This window comes from Adiantum capillus-veneris, chromosome 13 (assembly GCF_014529385.1).
Source record: "Adiantum capillus-veneris isolate H3 chromosome 13, ASM1452938v2, whole genome shotgun sequence".
Taxonomy (NCBI): Eukaryota; Viridiplantae; Streptophyta; class Polypodiopsida; order Polypodiales; family Pteridaceae; genus Adiantum; species Adiantum capillus-veneris.
The window spans coordinates 17972281-17993115 of NC_140943.1; the positions used below are offsets into that span (position 1 = coordinate 17972281).

General features: G+C 49.8%; 1 protein-coding gene across 4 annotated transcripts in view; it reads left to right on the forward strand.

The window, feature by feature from the left end:
* The window catches only part of LOC147443659 (Glyceraldehyde-3-phosphate dehydrogenase-like family protein), a 135079-nt gene that overhangs the window by 34466 nt on the left and 79778 nt on the right, over positions 1-20835 (forward strand). For all 4 annotated transcript variants that reach the window (XM_086526463.1, XM_086526461.1, XM_086526464.1 and 1 more), the window contains exons 2-10: positions 6235-6385; positions 6521-6604; positions 6693-6808; positions 6891-6944; positions 7041-7128; positions 14137-14229; positions 14342-14382; positions 14460-14513; positions 14935-15098. In XM_086526463.1, coding sequence (XP_086382589.1) covers positions 6235-6385; positions 6521-6604; positions 6693-6808; positions 6891-6944; positions 7041-7128; positions 14137-14229; positions 14342-14382; positions 14460-14513; positions 14935-15098 — 845 coding nt within the window. The remainder of the gene's footprint in view (positions 1-6234; positions 6386-6520; positions 6605-6692; positions 6809-6890; positions 6945-7040; positions 7129-14136; positions 14230-14341; positions 14383-14459; positions 14514-14934; positions 15099-20835) is intronic.

Sequence of the window (20835 nt, forward strand, 5' to 3'; positions counted from 1 at the left end):
CTATTGATCTGATGGCTCCTCCCGATCCGGAAGCTTCTGGAGCAGCAGTGGGGACGACCCTTTCCCTTGGGTGACAGGACTGTGCTCTTACCTCATCTTTCATGGTACATATAGTTACTTTTGCAGTTTCATTCAGTTTTGGCTCACCGAGACGGTGACCAGTCTTGTGGCGGGCAACCTGTAGCCTGCTACAATGTCACTTCACAGGACAGGCAGTTGGACAGTTAGCTACAGTTGGTCTGGTTCACACTGGACGGACCCTTTGGCTGGGAGTGACACGTGGCAGGGTACCTATGGTGGTCTAGCGGACGTCGTGGCCAGGTCACCACCACCACTCAGTTTGGAGATAGACTTAGCTGGCTGGACATTTATGGGCCGTTGGTGGCTCCTATGGTTGTACATATGAGTAGTCGTTTTGGGACAGTTCCAGCTTATCTTGCACGTAGTCGTCTAGAGAGTCTTACACAGAGCACTGCTACACCATCCATGCACATCTGAGCCTCGACACCCTATTTTGTACCTGTGAGTCTTGGGCTGGAGCTGAGTGTGCTGCCACTCCAGAGTCTGTACATGGTCCTTTGAGTTAGTCGAGTCCACATGTTCTGGTCTACTGATGTGTCTCTGTTATTATCCATTGTTTCTTGTATTCATTCTGTTGAGGGAGTTTCTGTTTGTTGAGTGAGATTGTCACGCACATTGCACTGGGGGACACCCACACTGTAGAGAGCACGACACATTATCCGCGCTACACAAATCTAATGGGCTATGTCGATGTCGACGGAGTGGACGACGAGGACGATGCTAAGGCTGAAAACTGAGTGCTTGGTGAATCTGCGAGAGGTCGAAGTCGTCGGGCTGATTTGCTATTGTTTTGCTTGCTAAAGTGTACGCTGAAATTGCTGCTTGCTCTGCTGTCTAAAAACGCTAGATTGCTGAAAATCTGCTGATGCAAAATGCTGGTTCGGCTGAATGAAAAACGCGAAGTTTGTGGTCCTTTAGCTGCCGACGAAACGCTGCTATGCTGGCCTTCCAAAAACGCTGGTTTAAGGCTTTTCAAAAACGCAGGTTCATGGCTACAAAAACTCTGTGATGCTGGCTGTTTTGTCGCTGATCTTGCTCACCAAAACGCTGTCCAAAAGGTGCAAAGAAAAAGCTGTTTTGCAGGGCTTCACAAGCGCTGATGGCTGAGGGTATGGGCGATGAAGATGGCTGCTGAAAACGCCAGGCTGAGGCTGATCAAAACGCTGGCATAAGGGGGTTTCTATTCTTGCTGAGAGGGAGAGGGAGACGCCTGCTTGCAAGGGGACCTTGCTTGTGCACTTTCCTCCTCTTCTGCCAAATAGTGCTAGCCTTAGGTTGCTTATATATTATCTTAGCAAAATTGCCCTACCTAGTTCCCAACAAAAGTCACTTAAAAATAATAAGTGAAAAATGTCAAAAATAGGGAAAATAGGTTTAATGCACTGGAAAATTCCCCTAATGGATTTTGATGGATTCTGATGTGAATGCTGATGATCATGCTGTGTGCAACTAGAGGATATATGCATCTAATCTAAGTGACTGGTCATGGACGGTCTACGGACATACTCACAAAAGTGTTAGATCACTTTTTATTCTATACTGGCTTAAGTGAACTGAACCCTGGTCATGCGTTGTCCACGGGCACATAGGGTTGGATGTGTCACGTGACATCCGGCTTCATGATTTCAGCTTTGTCTACGATTTTGGGTCCGTCCTCTGGAGAAATCTCCTTTGGGGTGTCTTTGTGGAACAATTTAACCAAGAAACATGGAAAACAATGTGCATTGACAATGAGTTAAACAATTTCAATTTCATAGACACATCATTTATCTTTTTAATGGCTGGAAATGGACCGTACATTCTAAAAAGACAACTTTGGACACTTCTCTCCTACTTGCTTCAGCCGTTGCTTCATGATTCTAAGATACACCCAATCCTCTTCCTTGATAGTTGTCACGTGCACATGGCTCTATATGCCACATAGACATGCTTCATCGACTTCCAGAGCCAGTTTTCCACTTCTTTCTAGATAGGAGTGTGTAGAGTCCTAGGAGGATTAATGTTGGCAATTTTGTGAGCCTGTATGCAGGTCTTGCATGTCCGGACGAGTCTAATAGATTAGGTTTTCGAGTTTTGGAACCCTCTTGCATAAATGGTTTGTACATGCGTTTTGACAAGTGTTGTTACACTAAGGTGGGCATCTGGCATGCTGTGCATATAGTTCTAGGTTAGAGGGATCCAACGAGCCATTCCCTGCGTCGATCGGATTTGCGGTGGGTAGATGTGCAACATTTTCACCCAGAAAATGAGCTTTTGTCAAACTTATTAATAAATCATCTTATGGATTTATTTTTCAGAATTTGACAAAGGTTTTGCCCTACCTCAACCCAAAGGGGTTTGTAAATAGTAAAAATTGTCCTGTAAAGCGGCAAGTGACCCATCGATTGATCATAAGTTGAGGAGGGCTAGCAGAGCAATAGTCAAGCCTAGCGTTTTCCATCTCCAGCTCACCATCTCCAGCTCAGCCTTGGCATTTTTGGTAGAGATCAGCTAGCGTTTGCAGATTTCAGCCGACTAATCATTCGAACACATAATACTTCGTGTGGGGGTTCTTTGGACCTCGACTTGAGAGCCAAGATCGGTTCTTCGTGATCTATCGAATCTGCAATGAGGTTAGCTTCACTAGAAAAAGTATCAACTAAACTATCATCCTTGTGAACAATCACATCTTTATTATGGAAATCATCATGCTCGTGAATAAATCACCTCTTGATCATGCAAATCATCATGTCCGTGAATAATCACATCTTGATCATGCAAACATACTTGTCGTGCTTTGGAGAAGACGAGATTGAGAGAGTCTCCTTTTCCTGATTTTCTTCAATCTGCACCTGCACATTAGAGAATAGTAGGACAAACTCTTGTATGCGTTGGTCTGTCTGCGCTTCATGCTCTAACCGTCTTTCTTTGCGCTCGCGAGCCAATTCGGCTAGTCATTTTGTGGGCTCACGATCCAATTCTGCGTTTCTTTCTATGGCCGCCAAGCGTGCTTGCTCGCACTCACGCTCTATGGCTACCATTCTTTCTTCGTGCCACACTTCTTGTTGTCTACCTTGACGTTCCATCATGTCCATCAACTAGGAGTTGGTGCAATCCTTGGCGTAGATGGGGAAGGGGGAGGGTTGGAAAAACCTCCTGGTGGGGAAAATTATTTTTCGCCTCTTCCATGCTCATCACCTCCATGTGAAGTATCCATTCCGCTTCGGGTGATGACCATACACTGAAGTCGTGGGTTCTTAAGTTCATGAGGAACTTGGGTTCTTGCGGTTCTTGGGTTCTTGAGGGTCTTGAGTCCTTGAGGTTCTTGAGGGTCTTGAGGGTCTTGAGTTCTTGAGGTTCTTCTTTCGCTTGCAATTTGTGTTAGAGAAGGATCTTCTCTTACCCGAGCTCTTCTCTTTCCCGCGGGCGCACCCCTTGGCGGCCTTGTGCTCACACCAAGGTTGCTTTTTTCCACCTCACCTGGCCGCTAAGTGCACGGTCCACTCTTAATGAGTGACAAGCCCTTCTTTCTTGGGTTTCCTGTCACTCTTCAAAAATACGATTAGGAACCAACACGCCCAAGAGGACTTGGGTTACGTGCGATCGCAACAAGCAAAACAAATTCTTGTGGTTCTTTCCTTGAGTGATACAGAACACTGCCAAAGCTCTGATACCAATGTAAGGTGGAGCGGAAGTGAATGTTGAACTTTGCTCAAGATAAGTGCTCCGAACTGTGCTCAAGGGTTCCTTTTACTTACGGAAGGGAGAGCCTTCCGTTCCTTTAGTGAGAGAGTGCAATGAACACAAACAAAGTGGTGAACGCTGTGAATGAAGGTTGTGAGATTGAGAGATAGAGAGGGAAGAATACGACAGGAGAAGGTTGTCGAACCCTCCTCCGAAGGCCTCACTCTCTATGGCGAGAGCGGTCTACTATTGATTGCACGAATCTCTACAATGCTTTGGACTTGCCGACGATGAGGACGACGACGAGATGGGCTGAAATCTGAAAACTCTAATGGCTGAAATCTGCAAATCTTTATCTACTGAATTCTGACTCTATGTCGGTGATGATGCAACGACGACACGCTGAAAACACAGATGCTGAAATCTGCGTTTTCCGGGCTGAATCTGCAAATGCTAGGGGGCTGTGCTGATCCAAAAATGCTAGGGCTGATTTGGGGTATTGCTGCAAAAATGCTAGTGATCTTGATCTGTCTGCTGTCGCCAGGCTGCTGCAATGCAAAAACGCTGGCTGTCCTTGGCAAAAACACTAGGCTGGTCTTTGGTTGAAAACGCTGTGTTGACTGCCGGGGGGGTCTTGCTGAGAAGGTGCCTGCTGAACACTTGGTTCCTATTGCCTCTTCTGCCAGAAAGTGCTAGCGCTAGCTTTACTTCTATACTTGCTTGCTAAATTTGCCCTACCTAGTTTCCAACAAAAGTCACTTAAAAATAATAAGTGAAAATTGGCTAAAATAGGGAAAATAGGTCTATGCACTGTAAAATGCTCCTGATGGGTTCTGACTGTAATCTGATGGTCATGCTGTGTGCAACCAGAGGATATGCAGCTACTCTTAGTTTCTGGGCATGCATGGTTTGCGAACAGACTCACACAAGTGCCAGATCACTTCCTAAGCTAACTGAACCGAACCCATGTCATGAAGTAGCTTGTCCACGTACACATAGGGTTAGATGTGCACGTGATAAGTAATAAGAGTTTCTTCGTATGCAGTTATTACCTAGGCTTGGTACTAATGCAACTATACAGGAACACTCCTGAGTGCCTACACCTAGCGGACACTATGCTCATGTGCAATCAGAGGGTATGCAACTAATCTAAAGTGTTTGGACATGCAAGTCTTGTGTACAGGCTCACAATGGTGCTAGAACACTTCCTAGGCTGTTTCTAAACCCTAGAGATAGGAGTTACAACTTGTCCACATGCACATAGGGTTAGATGTGCACGTCACATTGCCGAACGACAAAATCTGTTCCAAGAGGATCTTTGGCCAGGCACACACGGTCCCCTCCTTCCATCCTTTAGAACTAAGGCAAGTTCAGTGGCTTCCTTGAGTGTCTCACATTTTTCTTTTTGCACCAACAGTTGTAGAGTTTTTATTAACCCCAAATCAAACTTGTGCACTTGAAGAAAATCAAGTATGTGTTCAAGAACCTTAAGTGCTACCTCCTTGTATTTATCTGGATATCATTGCACAGTTAAACTTTTCAGTGACATGAAACCATGCATCTAGAGCTCTACTGCGCTCATCAACAGGTACAAAGTTGTTAGTCAACATGAATTTAAAATTTTGCCAAGCGATTGGCACAAGTTTGGCTTGCTCAATTTTAGCCATCATTGGAGTGCTACATCCAACAAATTGTATGTGGCATGCTTTATTTTTGCCTCATCGTCATGTATCTAACACAAATAAAAACATCGATCCCATTTTGAGAGCCACGGCTCAACTGCACTTGCAGGTCGGTTATGTAGGGATCCATTGCACTCTGGGAGTTGGATTGATTGAAGTGTTATGGCTCACTTACACTGTTAAGAGAATGAAATCTTTGTCGATCTTGTTTGAATTTTGACAACTGTTTAATCTAGTAGTGTAATCATGGCTTCATGTCTGAGAGGTGCACTATGGCAACGATTGGGCCCCTCTTGTTTTGAGGCTTTTGAGGAAAGACCTCTCTTTGTTCAACTCTTACGTTGAACTTATGATCAGTGACTTCCATCCTATAATTATCTTGCTACTATCGTTGACTTTGGGATTGCCGCAGTCAACTGCCAATGATCATTTCTCAACTTATTGAACACCGTTTACAAAAACGAAGGAATGCTTAAGACTTTGGCGGCCACGCCTCAAGATATTGAAAACTGGCTAGGGAATCTTAAGACCGTTCAGGGAAAAGAGGAGAAGGTGATATAAGCAATATGGAGGAGGTGCATCTGCAAGGTGGTGTTACTCTTTATGTTATTCGATTTTGGGTAGAGCAATTTGTCGTCTTTGTGTTGCTTGATCTCAGATTGAAAGGCAGGAGGGAAGGGGGTTGTGGGCAGGATGGCGTTCTCTGTGTTTTCTGATTCTTTATTATGAAACCACTTAGTTTGCTATTTTGGATTCACAAAGATTAATTTCTTTTGGACTTGTTCTGTTCGAAAATCTTTTACAACAGGGAGTACACATCTCAGTGCAAGCCATTTGTGACAGTAACTCACTGGCCATAAGGGAACCTGCTCAACATGCTGAGCTCAGTGATGTCGCTCTCAACCAAATACAGCTGACAAAGTCATCAAATTTGCCTCTTTCTAGCCTGTCACCATCAGGTAATTATTATTTTTCTATAAGGCTTTGTAATATCATGAAACAAAATGCTGGAATACCATTTGCCAATGATTTCAAGCTTTCAGCCCGATGACCGTCCATTATTTTTTCTAATTGTAATGGCTTGGACTATTCAGATGCATATACCGTCAAAGCTCTGCGAAGCGATTCAAAAACAAGAGATTTACTAGAGCATATTGAGCAGCTCCAAAGTTGCAAGGGTATTGGTGTTTGTTGCACTTTGTTTGTAGTGACGATCTAAGTATTTCAAAACCTTTCTTCTTTATTGGGTAGAGGCTGATTCTGCAGGTCTGATTGTGGTTGATTGCACTGCCAGCAAAGAAACATCCATAGTGCTCACAAGAGTAGTAGAGTTGGGTCATTCCATTGTCCTAGCAAATAAGAAACCTCTAACCTCCTCTATGGTAAGATCTGCTGATGCTATCATTCCGTGTGTGGATATGTTGAATCTAATCATGATGCAGGTAGTGCTTCTGTTTGTCCTAGGAAACCTATGAAACATTGTGCAAGAAACAACGCCATCTTCGCTATGAATCCACGGTAAAACAACCCGCCTACTATTCAAATTAAGGTTGCAGATTTTAAATATTAGAGCATAAGTGAATGTATTTATTCGCTGAATTCTGGTGGGAGCAGGTTGGAGCAGGCCTCCCGGTCATTGCCACCTTGACACGCTTCTTAATGGCAGGAGATCCTGTTCATCGAGTTGTTGGTGCTTTGAGTGGTTTGTCTTCCTTTTTTTTTTTTTTTTCCGAGAAAAAGATCCCTCTATTAGTTAATGAAAGCTGCCCATAGGGCTACATCCACCTCTGCAAGAGAGGGCTACAACAAACATGATGGGGAGACTCTCCCAATGAAAAAACAGCATATATACAATGGGGCTAAATCAAGAGATGGGAGGAGGGAAGAGCCACACAGGTGGACAATAGTGCCATCTGAGCACCCCCTGGACCATGGAGTAAAACGGCCCAGGGCGCCAGAGACGAAGGAAAGCCTCGCGGCGCTCCCGCATGCGGTCGGAGCTGCCCTGTAGTCCCTCAAGCTGTCCTCTGAGAGTGTGGATCAGCGTAGCCAAAAGTCACGAACAGTCTCCGCTGGTGGTACAGGGCGAGCCTCAAAGATGCGGAAACAACGGGCCCGCCAGATGAACCAGAGAGCTAGGCCGTTGATGAGCTCCCAACACTCCGCTCTCTCACTGCTCCACTCCTGTGGAGTAAGGTCTGTAGCAGGCTGGAGTGTAGGTCGACCCCCCTTATCACTATCATCCTGCTGGTGGAAGATAGCTCAAACTGAAGTGCCGGGCCCGTGAGGGTGGACCAAGCCGCCGCCCCCCAAGTGTACTGTCGAGCCGTGGAGAGGGCAGGCATCAGCTGAAGAACTCGTAGCCACACCTGCTGGGCCGAGGGGCAGTCCCAAAGACAGTGTCGCTGACTCTCCACCAACTGGTCACAGGCTGTACATGCGGCCGAGAGACCACTATGTACAAGCCAGCTCCCTACTGCTGTGGCTCTGTGTGCAACCAACCACTGGAACAAGGTGACGCGCCTCGGCTGTCTGGAGTCCCACAGCCTCTGCCAAAAAGCTGCCAAGAACTCAACTGTGAGACCCTCCTCCTGCCAATGACGTGCTGCAGCGGGGCGGGCCTCTCTCTGTGCTGCAAGTATATGACGTCCAAGCCGAACAGTGTACTGAAAGAAAGGGACTCCTGGGCGGTCTGCAGAAGAGAATGGGTCCCTCCATAGCCACTCACCAGGATCCCACTGTACTCGTGCCAGTGGACAGCACTCCCAAGCCCATAGCCTCCAGTGTCCTGTCTCAAGAGCTGCTGGGTCAGGGTCTATGACGCAAGTCCTCCCACAGATGCTCACAACTCGGATCCTCTGGAAACAACACTCTGCTACCTGCGGGGCCTCTACTGCAACTCTCTGTAATCGTCCCCCACCCTGAAGCTCGAAGAACAGGGCTGGGACAGTCTCTGAGCAAGCCCTGACTGAAATGAGAACCTCCAGTCGTGTGAAGGCTCCCATCCACCGGGGTGCTACTGGCTCGAGAGGCGTGAGCCAATCAGCTGGAACTGACTCTGAGATGTCCTGACACATGCTCTGAACCCCTCTCATGCCCTGTAGCTGGACAACCTGCACCTCCTCTGACAAACGTGTGAACTCTAGCCAGTCACCTAGAGAGCGCGCTGGACCTGCTGCCATGGGACCCCAAGAAACATGAGGCCTACTCCCGACCAAGTGGCCTCTCTGAGTGCTAACCATGGGGTTCCAGACGAGGGGCTGCCGTAGGCGCTCCTCCGTGCACGTCGGCTGCCGCTGCTCTAGGCCACGCCGCAATAGCTCCCAAGAACGAAGCAAACTCACAGCGAATCGGTCCTCCAGTCTCCTGCTCAAACCAACTCGGCGCAACTCTGTAAAGATCCATCTGGTCGAAGGTTGCCAAGGGCCTCCTGACTGAGGCACCCTGGCACGAAGCCTCTGCAACAAGAACTCCTTCCAGGGCTCCTCGCCTGGAAGAAGTCCTCTGACGACGAACTTCCCAAGAAGGGCTCTGCTCTGCTGTGCTGGATCAATGATCCCAAGCCCTCCCTGAGAACAAGGAAGTGTGATGACCGACCAAGCCACCTTGGCTCGGGCAATCTGAGTGTCGCGACCATACGAAAGAAAGTTCCTGATCAACCTCTCTACCTGGCTGATGCAAGAACTCGAGAAGATCCAGCAAGAAGTGATGTACCACATAGTCGCCAACAACACCTGGTTGGCAACTACTACTCTACCAGCCAGCGAAAGTCGTGCTGAGCTCCAATGTAACAGCTTTCTCCTGATGGACAGGAGAAGAGGAGCAATCTGCTGCTCGGGGGACAAATCCAAACCAACCTGACAACCCAAGTACCGAACTGCAGTCCCTGGAGGAATCCACCTGAAACCCTCTCCTGGCATCCAATCTGGCACAGGAGCACTACCAACTGAGAAAGCCACTGTCTTTCTCCAGTTGATCAGTGCGCCCGATGCACAGCAGAAGGTCTCCAAGGCTTGCCCACATCTGTGTAAATTGGCCTCCTGGCCCTCTAAGTACAAGGCTGAGTCGTCGGCAAACTCAACGTCCAGAAGCTCATCTCCCCGTATAGGGAGTGCTAAGCCCCTCAAACCAACCTACTGTGACACCAAAAATCTGCTCATCGCCTCCGCATAGAACAGAAAGAGAAAGGGGGCAAGAGGACAACCCTGTCTGACCGATCGTGTGAGCATGAAGCGCTCACCTCTACCTCCTGCCAAAAGCACCTGACTGTGGGCCTGCCTGTACAAAGCTGACACCCCTCTGATCCAAGCCTCTGAGAAGCCCATCCTACGTAGCGTGCCCTCTAGAAAGTCCCAGTCAACTCTGTCGTATGCCTTCTCAAAATCGAGAAGAAGAATCACAAGGTCCTCCCCACGGAGCCGTGCAAGGGCAGAAGCCTCCCAAAAAGTGAAGATGTTGTCAAGGATACTGCGTTCCTTGACAAAACCTGTCTGAGTCCCATGTATAAGGCTCTCCAAAAGTGGCTGAATCCTCAAACTCAGAGCCTTGGCAAGAATTTTGTAGGCTGAGTTGAGAATGGTGATGGGACGCCACTGTCGAATCTCATCCAAGGAGCCATCCTCCTTTGGAATGAGGTAGATCAGGCCCTCACTCATGCTATCCGGCATCACTCCTGTGTGTAGAATGTACTGAAAGGCACTACAAAGATCTGGGCCAAGCAGGTCCCAGTACTCCAAGAAGAAGGTGAAAGTCAGCCCATCCTCACCTGGACAGCTACCACGAGGGAGGGCCCTGAGGGCCGTGTGCAGCTCCTCAAGCTGAAGAGGTAACTCAAGCCTCTGCCGCATCTCCTCAGTCACAAGACAAGGCATCTGTGCCCAGACCTGCTCCCTGCATGCATCCTGTCTCTCTGACTCGGGCTCAGCCGACAGTAGCTCACGGTAAAAGTCAGTAGCAACTGCACGCATATCCTCTGGCTCACAGACAACTGACCCATCGGGTCTCCTCAACTGATTGACCTTGGCATGCGAGTGCCGAGGTCCCACTGTCTCAAAAAAAACACCTGTCACTCTGTCACCCACCTGAGTCCACTGAGATGCCTGTCGGTGGAAGGCAAACTCATGGCGCCTCTCCTCTGTGCAAGCAAGCTCTTGTCGAGCCTGCTGTAGCTGCTCCTCCAACCATGGACTGTCTGGATGCTGCTCCTGCATCCTCTGTAGTGAAGCAATGCCTCGTCTGAGACGCTGCTCCTCCTCTCTCGCTGCAGCCCGTCGAGCCAAAGACTCCTGGAGAAAGAAGTGGCTAAGCTGAGCTAGGCCTGAGGCCACTCTGTTTGCAGGTGGAGCCTGGCTGTCCATGCCCTCTGTCCATCGATCCTCTCTCTGAGTGCTGAGTCCAACAAGACCCCTCTGGGATGCGAAGCATCGTGCTCCCACTCCTCTGCCTGTCTGCCACTGTGAGGATCACTGGTGCATGGTCCGAGAAGGTTGTCCCTGCCAGGATGCCCACTGATCCCCCCAAGTCACTGAAGTGGTCACTAGTGTAGAAGCGATCTATGCGCGATAGATTCACTCCTCCCACTCTGCGGTCCGATCTAGAGAAGGCAAGACTCTCTGGAGGCCTCACAAAGCCAGAATGCTGCCATGTATCCGAGACCCTCAACGTCATACAAAACCTCTCCCAAGCTGCTAACTCGACTCCATGCAAAGTAGCATGGCTGCCTCCGATCCTGTCAGAAGGGTCCTCCAACATGTTGAAGTCCCCTCCTACACACCACTGGTCAACCTATGGCAAAGACTCAATAATCTGTGACCAAAACTCTGCACGAGCACTCGCCACATTGGGCGCATAGATGTTCAGGAAACCCACAAGGCTACCCTGAACCTGCATAGTAATCCACTGAGCCCTGCCTGGTACAATAATCCCTCTGCCCACAATGGCCTGCTGTAATGAGTCCGCAATAGTTATACATACCCCACCCTGGATGCCTCCAGGTCCAAAAGCAGCTGACCAAAAGGTATCATAGCGTCCACGCAAGATCTGACCACATCGCCGAATGCGGCTCTCAGACAAATGGTGCTCCTGAAGCATAAGGAGATCAATCTCTCCTCCCACAAGGCAACGCTGAAGCTCCTGACGCAATCGGCCTCGCTGTCGCTGAAACTGGGGCCCACCTAGTCCCTGCACGTTCCACGAGACGATCCTCATGGGGAGCGAGAGAGAACAGATGCTGCCGCAGCAGCAAGACGAGCTATCTTCGAAGCAGGCTTGGATGGGGAGTAATCCGCATCCGAGCGTCCTCTAGATAGGCGAGACTGCAGTGAGTGCCTGGTCCAAGCCCAAGTAGAGCGAGCCGTGCGTAAAGCAACCTCCTCTGTCCAGGAGTCCTCATGAATGAATACATAGCAAGGCAAACATTGCGTATCAGCAAAAAAGTACACCACAATGTGTCTACATCCTGCAGAATCTGGGGGTGTCACCGCAAACTTGGCCAGTGGCCACAAAGTCTGCAGCAAATCTGTAATGCCAAGTTCTCCCATGTGGTGAGAGAACTCGAGAACCTGTGTATGCAACCATCCCACCACTGAGTCGAGGGACCACTCTGTCTCAGTCCTGCCACATAGGGGGAAGGAGAAACCAACTGCTGAGTCCAAGGCCTTTGTCCCCCTAGCGGCGAGGAAGAAAGCGTGGACTCTGAAGCAGGCTGCCTCGTGGTCTGCTGCGGAATCGCCAAGAAAACGAGTAAACCCGTAATCGAAGAAATCCTAGCGGCGTCGGAGGTCAAAGCTCGTCAAACCACGAGGGATAGCTGCAAGAGGAGAAGTCTGAATCTGCAGTGGGGGCCGCATGAAGGGCTGACCCTCTCTCGCTAGGCGACTCGTGGCGAAGGCGCTGCCAAGAGATCTCCTGGCCGCCGGCAAGGGTCCAGTCTCCTGAGCCGACTGTGGTACTGAAGCAGGAGGAGGGGGAGAAGGGGTTGGGGGGGGGTGGGGGAGAGGAGAAGCGGGGTGGGGCGGCAGAGATATGGGGGGGGGCGAGGTGGGGAGTGAGCGGTAGCAGAGGGTGGGGGAAGGCATGAGGAGGAGGAGGGGAGATCGGAAGGCGGAGCGGCTGGCGAGGGTGAAGCGGAGGTGGTGGCTGGCGTAGGGGGCTCCTCTTGCTCAAGAGGACCAAAGCGGTTCCCCGTGGGAACCCACTGCTGCTGAGTAGGCACCTGGGGGCCACTCTGAGTGCCAGGCTGTCGCTGTGGCCCCTGGCGTCGACGGCCACGGGCCTGCTGCCACCCCTCCTCCGCTGGAGCCCCAGGCTCGGAGGGTGGCGCTGAATCTGTGCTCTGTGTCGCTGGCTGTGGCTGCGGCCCAGCCTTGGCAGGCTGGGGCTGAGGCTGGGGTGCGGGTCGTGGTCTCCTCCGTGGAGAGGCCTTCGCTAGGTGGCCCATCTGTCTGCAAATGAAGCACTGGTTCGGGAGACCCGAGTACTCCACACTGTCTAAACCAACCCCCACTCACCCGAGGCAGAAGGATGACCTTCGGGAGAGTGTGGGTATCTCTGACCAAAACTCGAACTGAAGGGATGCCAGCCGCCTTGGCAGATACTGATGCTGCCGTACGAGGTGTCTCCAGGACAGTTCCGATGGCGGAGCCAATCCTGGAGAGAAGTGGAAGGTACTCCCTCCGTAAACCCGGAAAGCAGACTGAGATGGGGATGTCCGCCTCCTCTTCTAGCACATCCGAAGACGGGTCAAAACCATGTCGCCACTGTCGAAAGTGGGCGCGTGATGCTCGGATGGCCAATGGACTCATAGCTATGACCTTGGAGGCCATCTCGGAAGTCTCGAACTCAATCTGGTAGTACCCCCGCCCGAGAATCTGGACATCCAAGATCTTGCCCACCTCTGCGAGGAGGCGGGCCTGGAGAAGGTCTCGCAGCTCTCCTCTGCTGGGACGAGTGCCGAGAACCTTGCAGATGACAGAAGTCGCCTGCAAGCGTTCTACCTCTGTGGCAAGGCTCGCTTGCTCTGCCGGCATAAGAGCAACTCGAATGGTGGGCTCAGCGGGGTCGGGCGAGGGGGCTTCATTGGAGTCCCTCTGCGGTGGAGCATGAGCCGCCATCTGTGTCTGCTACTGGTAAAGAAAAGGCGGAGGATCGTCGACGAAAGAAAGGGGGGGAAGACCTGCTGGACCGAGCACGTCAAAGGTGCTGGCGACGCCCGTCAAGCAAGAATGGAGAGGGAGAAGGCTAACGGTAAAAAGCAAGCGAGGGGGGCGGACAGTGGGAGGGGGCGGGCTGGCGAGGTTGACTGCGGGAGCTGCTTCGGGCTGGCTGGGCAGCAGGCAGCAACGGGGGGTAGCTCGAGGGGGGGGGGGGGGGGCGGCAGGGAGAGCTGGCTGAGCTGGGCAGCGGGCAGCTGCGGGCTGCCAGTGCAGCGGACAGCAGCAGGGGTAGCGCGAGGGGAAGGGGGCAGCGCGAGGTGGACAAGCGGGAGAGCAGCGCGAGGGAGTGAGGGAGGGCGATGGCGCAAGGGGGGAGAGGTGCGAGCAGCAGCGAGCCAGTCCGAAAACTGTGTAAAAGTGTTCTTCCACTGATCCTTGTTTTTTAAGAGCTTGCAGCTAAAGACGGTTTGTCTTCATTTTAATGGGAAAGTTTGAGTAGTTTTCTTTCACGAAAAGCCGACAAAACAGATGGAACTATTGTAATGTGGGTTGTACAGGAACTCTGGGATATGTCATGAATGGCTTGCAGGAAGGGAAGCCTTTTAGTATGGTGGTACAGCAAGCCAAGTCTTTAGGTTATACCGAGCCAGGTTGTGTGAAAAAAAACATTATAATTTCCAGGAATGTACATGATGCTTGCCTTGTTAAGGTCCTTGCCTATTTTATGAGGTTTACATGGATTCAAGTTTTGCATGTTTACAGACCCACGCGATGATTTGAGTGGCATGGATGTTGCTAGGAAGGTAACTTGTCCCTTCATTCTTTTTTGTGGAAGTTGTGGCCTCTCTGCTGTACTGTGTTTTGGATCTCATTTTTCCAGGCCCTTATTCTAGCCCGCTTCTTAGGATGGTCTATCAATATGGAAGATGTAATGGTAAGGAATACATTCAACCGTTTAATTTTTCAACGAGTGCGTGGTAATCTGTGGTGGGGGTGCTTGCTCTGAGATTCTTCTTATAAACTTGCCTTTTATTTCCATTCTCAAAAATTGGCGCACAGGGGAATTTGGAATTGTGAATCTATGAGATCTTGACCCGTGATTACAAAGATGTTGTCTTGAGAAAATGACAGATTTGAGAAAATCAGCAAAGTTGTTAATAAATACCTCATAGTTCCAACTGGATATGAAGGTATTGGACAACTCCTGGTTGTGGGATGAGGGAGTCAAAATGATGTCTTTTTCAAAGCAATCTGCACCATAGACTATTTTGATTGTTCTAGAATAGCTCACTTCCGTGCACGACATAATGACTTAACTTTTGTTGATTTTAGCCACTTTGCTATGAATTTTAAAGGTAGAGAGCCTATTTCCAACACATATGGATCAGAGCAAAATGTCTACAGAGGAGTTTCTCAAAGAAGGTCTATTGTTGCTTAATGCGGGAATAAATGATCGCATAAATTCTGCAAAAACTGGAGGAAAGGTGCTACGCTATGTTGCAACAGTTGCTAATGGCAGGTATGCCACACTCAATTTGTTTTGTTTTTGATTGTCTTGCTCACAAAAATTACTGCGAAGGAAAATTTGTCCACTCATCGTCATGTCACCTGAGACTGGGGTGGATCAAATTGGAGGGGACATTTATCGAGACTCTTAATTGATGAAACTTTGGCTCTCCTGCGTATCTTACTATTTACAAGCCTGCCTAGCCATTTATAACTTTGGGAAGGTTAAAAGACGCTCGCTGCTGCTTACGCGGATCCTGCTCGCCATGGCTGCTCCCTTCCCCCCCTGCCCGTCAGTCCACCTGCTCCGGCCCCCTCCCCACTGCCTCCTGCCTCTGCGCTCCCGCTCCCGCTGCCCCTGCCTGCCAGCCCGCGCTGTCCAATACCTGCCGGCCTGGCTGTCCGTTACACTCCCGCACCGCCCCCTTACCTTTTGCCATCGCCACTTACCCCCCCCCGTCGTGACCGCAAACCTCCCTTCCCTTTCCTCCCGCTTCGCTGACGGCTTTGGCTTCGGCTTCGACTTCATCATCTTCGCCTTGCCTTGCTCCATTCGTCTTCGTCGTCTTAGCTCTGCGCATCTCTGTAAAAATGCACCTGATGGAAGGGCTCTAACGGCCTCCTGCATGAGGCACTCGATCTCGAAGTCGGTGAAGCAACAACTCCTTCTAGGGCTCTTCCCCTGGAAGCAGTCCTCTGACCACAAACTTCCCAAGAAGGGCTCTGCTCTGCTATGCTGAATCGAAGATCCCCAGCCGCCCCCCCCCCCCCCCCCCCCCCCCGCCCCGCCCCCGAGAACATGGTAAGGTGATGACCTGCCAAGATACTTTGGCCCGGACGAGCTGGGCGTCGCGCCCTGACCAAAGAAAATTCCTGATCAGCCTCTCTAGCTCACTAATACAGGAGCTCAAGAAGAGCCAGCAAGACGTGATGTACCACATAGTAGCCAACAGCACTTGGTTGGCCACTACATGTCACGTGACACATCCAACCCTATGTGTCCGTGGACAAGCTACAGCACGACAAGGGTTCAGTCAGTCCAGTCGATCCAGATTTAGGAAGTGATATGGCACTTTTGTGAGTCTATTCGCAGACCGTGCATGTCCAGACACTTAGATTAGATGCATATCCTCTGGTTGCACACAGCATGATCATAAGCATTCCCATCAGAATCCTTCAGGGGAATTTCCCAGTGCATTTAGCCTATTTTCCCTATTTTTGACATTTTTCACGTAATAATTTTTAATTGACTTTTGTTGGAAAGTAGTTAGGGCAAATTGAGTAAGTTTGTATATAAGCAAACTTAGACTGGCACTAATTGGCAGAAGAGGCAGCAGAAGCACCACTGCTCAACAGGCAACTTCTCAGCAAGAAACTCCCTTTGCGGCGTTTTCCCTCCAAGCAGAAGACTCCCCATGCTAGCTTTTTTCATCAAGCATCGCCAGCAAAGACTCCCTCAGCCTTGGCGTTTTCCTTAGCAAGCATCATCGACAGACAGTCCCAGCCCTAGCGTTTTTGATCCAAGCATTGTCGCAACAGATCTCAGCCTTGGGCGATTCCTTCAGGCCTTTGTTCCCCCCTTGCATGGCGTTTTTCAGCATCATATGATCGCCCTCAGCCATGGCATTTTTCAGCAGGTAAAGACCAACAGATTTCAGCCATGAAGACCCGCCATTTCAGTGTTTTTAGGAGCAGAAATTCAGCAATGAAGAACCAGCCCAATCAGCGTTTTTAGAGCAGGTTTCCGCTAGCAGAATTCAGCCTATCAACGGTTTTGAACAGCAGATAGAAAGCGTCAGTCCGTCGTCGACATCGATCTAGCCTAGACTTGCATCAGTCACATGCATCCACTTTGTACTAGTTTGTGCAATCAATGGTAGACCTCTCTCGCCGACGAGAGTGGGGCCTTCGGAGGAGGGTTTTACAACGTCTTTGGTGCCCTTTTTTCTTCTCTCTCTATCTCTCAGTCTCATACACTTTCACACACAGTGTCCATTCACTTGTTTGTGATCATTGCACTCTCTCATTAAGAACGGAAGGCTCTCCCTTCCATAAGAATAAAAAGGAACCTTGAGCACAGTTCGGAGCACTCATCTTGAGCAAAGTTCAAACATCATTCCGCTGCACCTAACACTACAAATCTACTTGCTAAAGAGAGCTGTGCCGAACTCCAATGCAACAACTTCCTCCTAATGGACAGGAGGAGGGGAGCAGTTTGCTGCTCAGGGGACAAGTCCAAGTCAACCCGATAGCCCAGATAGCGAACTGGAGTTCCTCGGGAAATCCACCTAAAACCCTCAATTGGCGACCAATCAGGCGTAGGAGCACTGCCAACCCAGAAAGCTATTGTCTTCCTCCAGTTGATTAGTGCGCTTGATGCACAACAAAACACCTCAAGAGCCTGCTCACACCTGTGTAGTTTGGCCTTCTGGCCCTCAAAGTACAAAGCTGATTCGTCGGCAAACTCAGCATCCAGTAGCTCATCTCCCCTAATAGGGAGCTCTAAACCACTCAAGCCAACCTGCTGTGAAGTCAAAAATTTGCATATCGCCTCAGCATAGAACAGAAAGAGGAAGGGGGATAAAGGGCAACCTTGTCTGACCGAATGTGTGAGCATGAAGCGCTCCCCTTGTCCCCCTAGCAAGAGCACATGATTGTGTGCACGCCTATAGAGAGCTGACACACCTCTGATCCAAGCATCTGTGAAACCCATACTGCGTAGAGTGCCCTCCAAAAAGTCCCTGTCAACTCTGTCGTAACTCTTCTTAAAATCGAGAACGAGTATCACCAGATCCTCTCCTCGAGGACATGCAAGGGCAAACGCCTCCCCAAAAGTGAAGATGTTGTCAAGGATGCTACGCTCCTTGAACAAAATCTGTCTGGGTCCCATGTATAATGCTCTCTAGTAGTGACTAACTCCACAAGCTCAAAGCCTTTGCTAGAATTTTGTAGGCTGAGTTGAGAATGGTCATGGGTCGCCACTGTTGAATCTTATCCAAGGAACCTCCCTCCTTGGGAATGAGGTGGATCAAGCCCTCACTCATGCTGTTAGGCATCTCTCCAATGTGAAAAATGTATTGCAATGCGCTGCAAAGATTTGAACCAAGAAAGTCCGAGTACTCCATGAAGAAACTGGGCGTCCAACCATTCTCCCCGGATAGCTACCTCGGGGGAGTGCTCTGAGGACCCCATGGAGCGTCTCTAACTAGAGGGGAAGCTCAAGTCTCTGACGCATCTCCTCAGTAACAAGACAGGGCATCTGTGCCCAAAGCTGCTCTCTGCATGGATCTTGACGCTCTGATTGTGACTCAGCTGACAACAGATCTCGGTAAAAGTCAGTAGCAACTGCACGCATATCCTCAAGCTTTGAAGCAACTAACCTGTCGGGCCTCCTCAACTGGCTGAAACTGGTGTCTGCATGGCGGAAACCCCACCGTCTCAATGAACTCCCCAGTCACTCTATCTCCCACCTAGGTCCACTAAGATGCCTGTCGATGGAAGGCAAACTCATGACGCCTCTCCTCAACTTTAGCCAGCTCCTGTCGAGCCTGCTGCATCTGCTCCTCCAACCAAGGAATGTTTGGGTGATGCTCTTGCATCCTCTGCACAAACCACGCCCCGTCTAAGATGCTTCTCCTCCTCCCTCGCTGCAGACTCCTGGAGGAAGAAGCGACTAAGCTTAGCAAGTCAAGAGGCCACTCTACCAGAAGCGAAGTCTTGCGCGTCCAAGCTCTCGGTCCAGAGTGCCACCAATCGCTCTCTAAGCTCTGGATCTAGCAAGATCCTCTCAGGGATGCGCAGCATCGTGCTCCCCGTCCTCTGTCTAACTGTCACAGTGAGGATCATTGGTGATGGTCGGAAAAAGTAGTTCTTGCCAGAATGCAAACAGATTCACCCATGTCACAGAAGTGGTCATTGGTGTAGAAGCGATCTATCCGAAAAGATTCACTCCTCCTACTCTGCAGTCAGAGCGAGAGAAAGACAAGTTGTCTAGGAGCCTCACAAAGCCTAATGTTGCCAAACATCAGAAACCCTCAAAGTCATACATAGACGCTCCCAAGCTGCCAACTCAGCCCCGTGCACAGTAGCATGGCTATCTCCAATCCTGTCAGAGGGGTCCTCCAGCATGTTTAAGCCTCTCCCAACACACCACTGCTCTGCATGCGGCAGAGACTGTACAATATGATACCAAAACTCTGCTCGTGCACTTACCGCGTTGGGTGCATATATGTTCGGGAGGCCCATGAGGCAACCCTGAACCTGCGTAGTAATCCATTGAGCCCTGCCTGGCACAGTAATACCTCTGTCCACAATGGTCTGCTGCCATGAGTCTGCAATAGTCATACATACCTCTCCCTGGATACCACCAGGTTCAATTGCAGCTGATTAAAATGTCTAATAGCGACCGTGCAAAATCTCACCACATCGTCTAATGCGGCTCTCACAAAGATGATGCTCCTGAAGCATACGGATATCAATCTCACCATCCACAAGGCATTGTTGAAGCTCCTGTCGCAACTGACCTCGCTGGTGCTGAAATTGGGATCCTATGTGACAAATTGATCCCGCTGACCTGGACAGCAGTACAGATTTTTTCCCACTGATGTGGACAACAATACGGAATTCCGTGAATCGCGTTGGCGTGCTGACGTGGCAATTGTACGGACCTCCGTGTTTTGCGCTGACATGTCACGTGGCAGGCTGTATGTATTTGTGCTGGCTGCTTTTGGGGACAGTTTTTAGACCAGATGCTTTTGGGATTGACAACTTTTGAGCTGAATGCTTTTGGGGTTCTGCTTTTGGGGCATTCCTTGTAAGAATAAATAGAACCCTTGGGGCCTCACTTTGCAAAGCATCTGGACGCAGAGTCTGAAAGCAGAGGTCCCGCGGGTGCTATACTTTGCTCAAGCATTAATATAAAAAATAAGTACTGAAAGGGGCGCCAGATTTTGGGGCCAATAACTCTGGGCATGGAACTACACAGGGCCATGTCAAATCCAATTTTTAAAGTGTGATAAATTTTTGAAGTATTTTAAGTGATTCTCTCGTGTGTCGTGCCAAATTTCCGACTTGGGGTGCCCAAGTCTGTAACAGTGGTATTAGAGCTTCAATCGTGTGCTTTTCTGAAAGCACACTGGTCCTACCAAAGGGCAGACGGAGCAAGAGGGCGCTTGACAGGAATTTTATTAAAGTATCTTCGTGGCCACTCCCCTTACTATCCACTCCCACCCTTACTTCATCGCGCATCGCACGTGCTCGTCTTCATCGCTCTGTCTTACGAGGCATAGCCATAAAGAACCCCAGATTACACACGGGTTTTTGCGGAGAATCTGACAGAGATAGTACCTGTCATTAAATATCTAATATCTTAACCAACCCAAATGATTTCTCATATTAAACTGATCATTTAATGTGGGATAATAAACGGGAACAAGGGTTAGAATATAGACATGTGCTTATGGATCTATCCCAACACGGAGCCAATTGTAAAGGGGCCCAAATGAGAGATGGTCTGTCAAAGAGCAAGGTTAACTAATGGAGCTTAAAAGACCTTAGGGTTAGCTTCATTAAAGGCCTCCAATGGTTAGTGTTAAAAGTCCTTTGACCTTAAGCAAGCTAGGGCTGAGCTTGAGGTGGGAACCCGACCTAAACTTGTCTTTGACCTTAAGCAAGCTAGGGCTGTGCTTGAGGTGGGAACCCGACCTAAACTTGCCTTTGACCTTAGGCAAGCTAGGGCTGAGATTGAGGTG